Source organism: Microtus oregoni, unplaced genomic scaffold (assembly GCF_018167655.1).
Source record: "Microtus oregoni isolate MIOR12 unplaced genomic scaffold, Mior012 000016F_ref0000370, whole genome shotgun sequence".
NCBI classification, from domain to species: Eukaryota; Metazoa; Chordata; class Mammalia; order Rodentia; family Cricetidae; genus Microtus; species Microtus oregoni.
This window is the reverse complement of record NW_024543075.1, coordinates 4,442,523-4,453,392: the sequence shown is the minus strand read 5'-3', so window position 1 is coordinate 4,453,392 and position 10,870 is coordinate 4,442,523. Positions and strand designations below refer to the sequence as shown.

Below are 10,870 nucleotides of genomic sequence, written 5' to 3'. Positions count from 1 at the left end.
CAAGGCATAGGCTAAAGGTAAGACCATGAGTCAGAGCGATGGAACTCCACAGAATAAGCATCTTGAAACACTGGGTAGCTGAGGGCAAGCTTCTGTGCAAGGCCATTAACACCACACAAGGACAGTTATAGACAATGGTCATGACTTCAGTTGTGGGTACGTTGACTTTGGTGTTACTGTGGTACACTGAGACAGAAAATCCCCAGAAGTTCTTTGACTTTATAGGCTTGAGTTTTGAGAAATACTCTCTGGGGTGATAGATTTGAAGTAGGTTAGAGTCAGGACAACTTCAAGTTAAGGACAAGTCACAGATCGCAATGAGTAAATTTCAGAAAATACATGGCTCCTAGGTCATGGAGGACACCATTATCAGGTTGAGATGGGTCATAGAGCAACCACTCCATATATTTAAACAAACAAACAAACAAAAAAGAGTGCCTGGGAAGCTAGAAAGGAAGGTGTGAAGAAAGACACAAGAGCCATCTCAGTGTTCGTCAATCAGAAACTATCATTGTGTGGAGAATAACTGTTATGGAAGGGAGGGGGACAACTGGGTTTCCAGCACTGTCGCAGGGCACAGTGCTCATAGGGGGCTGATAAGTGGAGCACAGACAGGTCTCCAGTGAGAGATGCTCCAGTCAACCCACGTGTTCAAGATGAGGGAGGGACAGATGTCTCTCTTGATCCAAATCTACAGGGTGAAAGTTTCTAGATGGGAAATAAAAAGTAAATGAAATATCTGTGATTTCAAATGGTGTGATGCAGACAATAAAAGGTAAGAGGCTTCCGTGAAGGAAATACACTCACTCCTTCCCTTTCTGACAGCAGAGAATTTTGAGATGACCAAGTTTGGAAAGCCTACTTTGAAGTGGTAAACTGGTACTTCTTCAGAACCCAGCAGACACAGCAGAGGACTGATACTCTCCATCATGATGTTGAGTCCCAACCAGACAATGGTAACAGAATTTGTGCTGGAAGGGTTCTCAGAGCACCCTAGTCTAAGACTGCTCCTGATTGGCTGCTTCCTGACCCTCTACACAATGGCTCTAACAGGCAACATTGTCATCATTGCTTTGGTCATTTCTAGCACTGGGCTCCACAGTCCCATGTACTTTTTCCTGTGCAACTTGGCCACCATGGATATTGTCTGCACCTCCTCTGTGCTGCCCAAGGCACTGCTTGGCCTAGCGTCTAAGGAAAACACCATCTCCTTCAAGGGGTGCATGGCCCAGCTCTTCTTCCTTGTCTGGTCTGCATCCTCTGAGCTGCTGCTGCTCACGGTCATGGCCTATGACCGCTATGTGGCCATCTGCCATCCCCTTCACTACAGCTCTAGAATGAGCCCACAGCTGTGTGGGGTCCTGGCCATGGCTGTGTGGTCCATCTGTGCTCTGAATTCATCTGTCCATACTGGTCTAATGACAAGACTGTCATTCTGTGGCCCCAAGGTCATCACCCATTTCTTCTGTGAGATCCCCCCACTCCTCCTCCTCTCCTGCAGCTCCACATATGTGAATAGCATCATGACTCTCATGGCAGATGCCTTTTATGGAGGCATCAACTTCTTCCTCACCTTGCTCTCCTATGGCTGCATCATTGTCAGCATCCTGCGCATGCGTTCTGCTGAGGGCAAGAGGAAGGCCTTTTCTACCTGCTCCTCCCACCTCATCGTGGTCTGTGTGTACTACTCATCTGTGTTCTGTGCCTACATCAGTCCTGCTTCCAGCTACAGCCCAGAAAGAAGCAAAGTGACTTCAGTGCTGTACTCAGTCCTCAGCCCAACCCTGAACCCCCTCATCTATACACTGAGGAACAAGGATGTCAAGCTGGCCCTGGGGAGGCTCCTGCCCTCTTTCTCACATTAAGTGGAGATGTGCAGGCTGTTCTCCTGGCCTGGGTTGTTCCTAGACATGCTTTCCTGAGAGCAGCCCCATGGAGAGGGGGTACACCTGTTGCTGTTTTAGAAAAACATTTTCTGATGCAAGGACTGAACAATTCTACTTACTGTAACTTTAAAAAATATTCTTTAGATGTAATGCAAACAAATAAAAAAATCGCACAAGTTTTATCTCCTAACTAGCACAACCCATTTCAAAAGTAAATTTTATGTAAATGGAGATTCCACATTCCTAAACTAGAAGATTTAAGAGGGTGATAATGGTGACAGTCACAAAACAAAGCCCTTTCCTCCCTTGCCTCCCTGTAAACATCATGGGACTATTCAGAACTATGGCTAAGAATCTAGACTTCTAGGAAACTTGAAGGGACAGAATGGCCCCAGTGTCTTGGGAAGTCCAAAGTTGAGTGGCTCAGGTCCTCCATTGCGCAGCTTCTCCCTGAGCTGTGGACGGGAAAGGTGGGCGGGAGAAAACGGAAATCTATGGAGCAGAGACTGAGTTTCATTTTTTTTTAATTTATTTATTTATTAAGGATTTCTGCCTCGTCCCCACAACCGCTTCCCATTTCCCTCCCCCTCCCCCGATCAAGTCCCCCTCCCTCATCTGCTCGAAGAGCAATCAGGGTTCCCTGACCTGTGGGAAGCCCAAGGACTGCCCACCTCTATCCAGGTCTCGTACGGTGTGCATTCAAACTGCCTAGGCTCCCACACAAAAATGAACTCACACATGTGAGTCCAGCTTGCTTATGACAATGATGTCGATTGGACTCGTGTGAAAGATCATTTCCCACAATGTGTAAGGGAGAAGAATGTCTGCATACAAAGGGTGAAGTGGAACTCTTTCTCTATAAAAGAAAACCAGTGATAAAAAAGATGAGAGACAAAAATACTAGGGCAAAACCTTTTCATACAATGTATTTTAATCATATCCTTTTCCCTCCCACAACTCCCAGACAGGACCTGCCTACTTACCTACACACCCTATACCCCCTTTCTCTCAAACAATATGCAAAAGAGAAAACATAAATTCAGTCCAATAGGACAAAAAATTACCAAAAGAAAACCAAAAGCACACACCAAAAGTGGAGTTTGTTTTCAGTTGACCAACCACTCCTAGGTAAAATTCTTAAGCACTCTGAGAACTGGAATGAGGAGGCATAGGAAAGACAGAAGAGGAAGCGCGTGTGCGGCCACTCTAAGACACGTATAGGAAGACAGCTGATAGAAAGGGCAGCCTCTGAAGCAACTACTGCTGAAGCGCTGCTGTGTCCTTTTCAGATTAAACACATTCTTCATCAATTTGCTTCCTTATTCTTAAATGCGATACCACACCAGTGTTTGTGATGCAAATTGGGCATGCTGTATTAATTAGCTCTTCATCCTTGGGACCAAAATGCCATTTCAAAAACATTTATTCTGTTTCATGGTTTCAGAGGACTCAGTCCGTGGGCACCTGGTGGTTTGTTTTGGCCTATTTTGAGACAGGGCCTCACGGCAGTGGGAGTAGGAGACAGAGCAGTTTCTTCTCATCATGGCTGCCCAGAACACATGCTAGAGGAACACCTGTGCTCAACCGGCCTTCTCCTTTTCCCTTTAGCCCAAATTTTCAGTCCACTGTTCCTGGAATACTGCCGCTCACATGGAGAAGGATCTCTGCCTTCAGTAAATCTTCTGGAAACACTCACAGGCTACCTTCTATTGCGGGGGTGCTGAAAGAACACAATCAGAAAGGAGGATGTGCATTGGGGGGACAGTAAGAAGGGTTTTCTTTGATGCCTACTGGTGGCTTCTGAGTATGGAGAATAACACACATGTTCTTCTACAGATGACAGACTCCAGGGACAGACCTAGGTGTGGTCTCTGTGACAAGGTGGCTCTTCATCCACATAATAAAAAGCCGTTCTGGGCACCCCCGTTAGTTTCTACTCTCTTGACTCACAAGTTGAATGAAAGAGCAGGCTAAGAATGTACCTCGTGGAAACCGCATACGAATGTGGGTTGACACTATGTGTCAAGTCCCTGAGCAAACTGTATGCATCATGGAAACAGAATTGGCTACGCTCCAGAGAGTTAAGCATGTGGTGACGCTAGGAATGGAAATAAAACCAGCAATGAGATATGGATGGTGAGATACTTCCATGAGAAGGATTTGCTTTGTTGCAGTTGCTGATCCCAGAGTGTAGGATATAACATTCAGGTCCTTAGGCCAGTGACAGACAGTGTTCTCTCTCTGTCAATGTAGTTTGTCATCCATGTGACAACAATAATTCCAGCACCTCCATGCCAGGAACTTTGTTCTCACTGGGTCATCAAACCACCATAAGACACCTAGGCCACATGCCTAGCCCAATAAGGAAGGTTAGTCCTCCCTGGGGTCAGGACCTTCTAGCTGACAAGGTGTCTCAGGTGGCTCAGATTCCGAGCCACAGCAACTAGGCTGTTCCTCAACCCAGACTCAGAATAGTTTCCCATGGACACAAAGAAGGATCTCATATTGACCCTGACTAAACTCTGATAATCACATGCCAGTTCAACATATGCTGGAACCACATAGGCCCACATAGAACAGACAAGATGCCTTTGCCAGCTAGAGTATATGCACTAGCAATTAGCAGAAAGGGGGGACGTCCTGCAACTTGACTTGGGCAACCAGAGTCTGATGAACTGTAGGCTTTTCCCCGTGTGTGAGCCACGAGTCTACAGTTGGGGCTACAGTAGTGTCTGTCCACTGTAATCTCATGAGGAGGGTAACATCATGAGCAAACTGCTCTCAGCCAGCCATCAAGGCCGGGCTGACACTCTGTGACACCCCCCAAGACCACTTCTCATTGCCCTGCTAGGGTCTTGTGGGAAGAAATATGTGGAAAGATTATAGTATGTTGGCTCTGCTTTCATTTCCCATCAGAAAATTCAACATCAATGTGATAAAGGTCCCATCAGAACTCAAGGGCTTGTGCATCTATCTCCTCCTGGGATGAACCTTCATTCTTTCTGTTTTTACCTCCTCAGTCACAGGGCCCTCAGAACATTGTCTTAGGCTGCCCTAAGTTTCATGAAATGTTACTGGCCGGTAGCCAGGGCATGTATACGGTGTCTCTGAACACCACATATCTAGATCCAGTCACCAGTTTTAAAAGAAACCCAGGAAAAACCTTAGTACACCTTAATAAAGGTATGTCCCAAATCCTGTCTGGGAAATTCAATTACAGAGTACTTGCTATTGATCTAATATGTAGGTAGAAGTAGACATCCTGTATTTTCTCTTGCAATGGTAGTTGAGCGAGTACCAACTGCTACACTATTTCCATGCCTTTGAAGCCAGTAGCAATTAGAAAAGTCCCCATGTCAAGATTTAGGAATCAGAGAGGTGAACCACAATGTCATACAGACTTGAAAATTCCTTGATTCCATCAATATTCACCTCAGCACCTGCTCTCCAGCCATGTCAAGAGGAGACTGCTGCCTGTACAGCCTCTTTAGAGTGACTAGCAAGACGAGAGCCGGATATAGGCCAGGGTCGTGCTTCTCACTTGGGGAAGTAAGGTGATTCTTTGTGTGCTGTCTCTAATAAGGAAGAGATGAGGTAACACGCTGTGCACTGTCCTCCAGATAGACTAATGGTGTCACATTAGTGGTGACAGACAGGCTAGGGACAGGAGCTGCTGCTGAGAAGTTTCCCTTCCAAGTCCTCTAAACCATCTCTAGATCCAGTGTCGGTGACTTCAACCACTCCTGAATGCTGACTGATATGTGCCCGCTGTATCTTTATATGTTTGTGGGTATGGCACAGAAATTCCAGGGAGGGAAATACTCCAATTCCAAAACAATGGAAAAGTCACAAGTAGGAACTTATCTATATGAGTACAGGCTTGTGACTGGGCATCTAGCAGTCAGTAGTCAGAAACCAGGTAGGTGGGTGGGTAGGTAAGCAGATAGATAGATAGATAGATAGATAGATAGATAGATAGATAGATAGATGATAGATAGATGATAGATAGATAGATGATAGATAGATAGATAGATAGATAGATAGATAGATAGATAGATAGATAACATGAAGCTGTGACCTCCTCAGCAGACATCAGAAGTATTCATGGATGTGCATTCATATTTTTCTGGCACAGCCCTCATACTCCTAAGTGCCCCAAACTTGTCAATATATCTGGAACGACTGACAGGTGAGAGAAGGCACAGCCTAATTTTAAACATCAGTGTGCACTGAGGGGTTTTGAAACTAAGAAACTATCTAGTTGGTTCCCTTCAATATATTGTAGATGGTCAGACCCTGGGAGAGAGGCCAGCCAGATCTAAGGTCCCTTGGGATCTCACCACACCCTCTGGTCTGTGGAAGGCTTTTGTCCTGTTGCTAAGAGTTCAGAGGTATCTGCCAGCATCAAGAAATATTGGTATATCTGCACAGCCTTGACTGTATAAAGCAACCCAACATAATCTCTGCCCCATGGAAGGTCTTCCCCAAGCCCTGGGTCCTGCAGGCTTGTACCTGCCAGGCAAGTCCACAGTGGAAATTATTCCAAAGGTCATTCCCTGGACAGATAGGTCGCAGGTGTTTTTCTGTGATCCTGTTGCCTGTGGCGAAAAGCCAGATGCTGGCCCAGCATCTTTGGTGTTTGCACCAGAGTCTCAGATGAAGACACAGCAGAGGAGGACTCGTGGTACCTAAAGGCTCTAGATCACCAGAAAAGGATCCTAGCTCTCTCTAACCTCATGAGACCATCATGAGGAAGTCTGTCTGTCTGTCTTTAGAGCTGCAATGGCAAAACACGTGTGGGAAAAGGTCACCCTCCTCTCGACATCGTAACATGTTTTATTTTGTTTTTTTGTTTTGTTTTTCGAGAATGTGTTTCTCTGTAGCATTGGAGCCTATCCTGGAACTAGCTTTTGTAGATCAGGCTAGCCTCAAACTCACAGAGATCTACTACCTGTCGCTACCTCCTGAGTGCTGGGATTAAAGGCGTGTGCCACCACTGCCTGGCCGGCAGGGCCTCTTTAAAGATCTGTGACATTTTTACTGCTAATGTTGAGTCAGAAAGCCTCTCTTAAAGGAGCCCTGTCTCTGCTTGCTGTAAGCAAGCAAAGACTACTGGAGAAACGACAGTTAATAAGAAGCTGCACTTGACTCTGTCTACAATCCTTTTTTTTTTAAGATTTATTTATTTAGTAAGCATACGATGTACTTCTGGCAAGGAAGGCACCATGTGGTTGCTGGGAACTGAACTCGGGACCTCTGGAAGAGCAGCTAGTGCTCTTACCCTCTGAGCCATCTCTCCAGCCCCTAGAATCCTTTTTTTTAAAAAAGCTTTCTCAGGCTTTATGTGGAAATTCTTGCCAAATATTTGGGCACCATTTGTTGACCTGCCCACTGCAGCTGTTCCATTCCAAAGAAACACACAGGGGCTTATATTAATTATAAACTGTTAGGCCTACTAACTCAGGATTATTATTAACTAACTCTTACAACTTAAATTAACCCATAATTCTTGTCTATGTTTAGCCACATGGCTTGGTACATTTTCTCAGTGAGGCATTTTCATCTGACTTCCTTTGCATTTGTACAAGAAGTACCAAAGCATTTCCTGCTGTAGTCTATTGTAAATTATATGTTAGCACTTGAATTTCCAATTATTATTTACTATTATGAAGATGTTAAACTATTTGTTTTTATATATTTTCCTTCTATTCTTAGCATTGCTGAACCCATTATGTCTTTTTAAATTTTTATTCATTTTATTTGTATTCATATGTGGGTGCCTGAGCATGTTTATGTGTATCACAGGCATGTATGAACCAGAAGACATTAGAAGACAGCATGGGATCCTCTAGAACTGGAGCTGCAGGTGCTTTTGAGCTGATATCACCCTGGGGTCTGAACCCATGTCCTCTACAAGAGTATTACGGGCTCCTGACCTCAGGGGTATCTCTCCAGCCTCCATTCACTTCTTTAAGAGATATTTCTATAGTAGAATCCCAAAATGTTCCACATAAATATTCTTTTTTTTAATTTTTAATAATTTTTTTGTATTTTTTTACATACCAACCACAGATCCCCCTCCCTCCCTCCTCTCCTTTTGCTCTCTCCACCCCAGCCCCCCTTTCACCCCTGCATCCACCCCTCCTCCATCTCCATAGATAAGGTCTCCTATGGAAATCAACAAAGTTGGGTACATCAAGCTGAGGCAGGGTCAAACTCCTCCCTCCTGCGCCAAGGCTGAACAAGATATCCCTCCATAGGGAATAGGCTCCAAAGAGCCAGCCCATGTGTCAAGGAGAGGTCCTGGTCTCACTGTCAGGGGTCCCTCAAAAGAACAAGCTACACATCTGTTATCCAGAATCAGAAGGCTGAGGTAGGTCCGATGCTGGATCCCCAGACATCCATCCAGAGTCCGTGAACTCCCACAAGCTCAGGTCCCCTGTCTATATGGGTTTCCCTATCTTGATCTTGACAGCCCCCTGGCTCATTTCTCCACCCTCTCCTCAACTGGATTCCTAGAGCTGGGCCCAGTGCTAGACTGTGGAACTCTGCAACTGCTTCCATCAGGTACTGGACAAAGGCTCCGTGATGACAATTAGGATAGTCACCAATCTGATTACAGGAGGAAGCCAGTTCAGGAATTTCTCTGCTCTTGTCAGGAAGCTTACCTGGGGTTATGCTTGTGGACTCCTGGAGTTTCCCTGGCACTAGGTTTCACACCAACCTCACAATGGCCCCCTCTATCAAGATATTTCTCCCATTACTCTCCCTCTCCCTCCTGCCCTGAACCCAGCCATCCTGATCTGTCTTGTACTTATCCCATCATCCCCTCCCTTCTCTTCCCTACCTACTCCCAGTTTACCCAGGATATCCCATCCATTTTTCTCTTCCCAGAGAGACCCACACATCCCTCTCAGGGTCCTCCTTGCCACCTAGCCTCTCTAGAGCTGAAGATTGTAACCTGTTTATCCTCTGGTTTATATCTAATATCCACTTATGAGTGAGTCCATACCATGTTTGTCTTTTTGTGGCTGGGTTACCTCACTCAGAATGATTTTTTTTATAGTTCCATCCATTTGTCTATAAATTTTGATGACATTGTTCTTTTCTGATGAATAATAGTCCATTGTGTAGATATACCACATTTTCCTTATCCATTTTTTGATTGAGGGGCATCTAGGCTGTTTTCAGGCTCTAGCTATTACGAATATTGCTGCTATGAACATAGTTGAGCAAGTGGCCTTGTGGTGTGGTTGAGAATCCTTGGGGTATACGCCCAAGAGTGGTATCCCTAGCTCTTGAGGTAAACTGATTGCCAGTTTTCTGAGAAACCACCATACCAATTTCCAAAGAGGTTGTACAAGTTTGCACTCCCACCAGTGGGAGTAGCGGGGAGGAGAAAGGAGTGGATGGGGGAATGAGAATATGATTTATCAGGATGGTTGATTTGGGGGCAGGAGGGAGGGAGAGAGCAATGGGAGAGATATCTTGACAGAGGGGGCCTTTGTGAGGTTGGTGAGAAACCTGGTGCCAAAGGAAACTCTGGGAAGCCACAAGCATGACCCCAGGTAAGATAGCAATTTAACAGTTCCCATTACTCCACATCATCTCCAACACAGGCTGTCATTAGTGTTTCTGAGTTTGGTCATTCTGACAGGTGTAAGATAATATCTCAGAGTCACGTTGATTTGTAATTCCCTGATAGTTAAGGAGGTTGAACACTTCCTTCAGTTTATCTTAGTTATTCAAGATACTTCTGTTAAGAATTCTGTTTAGATCTGTACCTCATTTTATAATGGGATCATTTGGTATTTTGATATCTAGTTTCTTGAGATCTTTGTATATTTTGGAGATCAGTTCTCTGTCAGATGTGGGGTTGGTGAAGTTATTTTGCCATTCTGTAGGCTGAACATTTTGTCTTGTTGATTGTGTCCTTTGTCTTACAGAAGCTTCTTAGTTTCAGGAGGTCACATTTATCAATTGTCAATCTTAATGTTTGTGATACTGGTATTTTATTCAGGAAGTGGTCTCCTGTGCCAATGTGGTCAAGGCTACTTCCCTTCTGTGACATTTAGTGTGGCTGGATATATGCTGGGGTCTTTGATTCATTTGAACTCGGGTTTTGTGCATGCAGATAGGTGGATATATTTGCATTCTGCTTTATGTCGGCATCCAGTTATGCCAGCACCATTTGTTGAAAATGCTTTCTTTCCCATTATTCAAGTTTGGCTTCCTTGTCAATAATCAGGTGTCCATAGGTTTGGGGATTAATATCAAGATCTTCTATTTAATTACATTGGTCCACCTGCCAGTTTTTATTCCAATACCAAGATGTTTTCATGACTGTAGCTCTGTAGTAGAGTTTGAAGTTAGGGATGGTGATGCCTCTAGAAGTTCCTTTCTTGTACAGGATTGTTTTGGCTATTCTGGGGTTATTGTTTTTCCTCATGAAGTTGAGTATTTCTCTTTCAAGGTCTGTGAAGAAGTGTATTGGGATTTTGATAGGGATTGCATTGAATCTGAAGAATGCTTTTGGTAAGATTGCCTTTTTTACTATGTTAATCCTACCGATCTATTAGCATGGGAGATCTTTCCATTATCTGACATCTTCTTCAACTTCATTCTTCAAAGACTTAAGGTTCTTATCATACTAATCTTCCATTTGTTTGGTTAGAGTTACCCCAAAATATTTTATATTGTTTGTGACTATTGTAAAGGGTTTAGTTTCTCTGACTTCTTTCTTAGTCCAACTATCATTTGTGTATAGGAGGGCTACAAATTTTTTTGAGTTAGTCCTGTATCCTGCCACAGTACTGAAGGTGTTTATCAGCTGTAGGAGCTCCCAGGTAGAATTCTTGAGTCACTTATGTATAATATCAAATCATTTGTAGATAGTGAAAGTTTAAATTCTTTCTCATTCATATTCCCCTGATCTGTTTTTGTTGCCTTGTTGCTCTAGCTGAAACCTCAAGTACTATATTGAG

The 10,870-nt window shown here is 44.3% G+C and overlaps 1 protein-coding gene across 1 annotated transcript; it reads left to right on the top strand.

Moving 5' to 3' along the window:
* Nucleotides 1-920: 920 nt before the first annotated feature.
* On the top strand, nt 921-1,865 carry LOC121457830 (olfactory receptor 13A1-like). The gene has a single exon (XM_041666860.1). It carries the CDS (start codon nt 930-932, stop codon nt 1,863-1,865), a length of 936 nt encoding a protein of 311 aa, XP_041522794.1. The 5' UTR covers nt 921-929.
* The last annotated feature ends 9,005 nt before the right edge of the window (nt 1,866-10,870 follow it).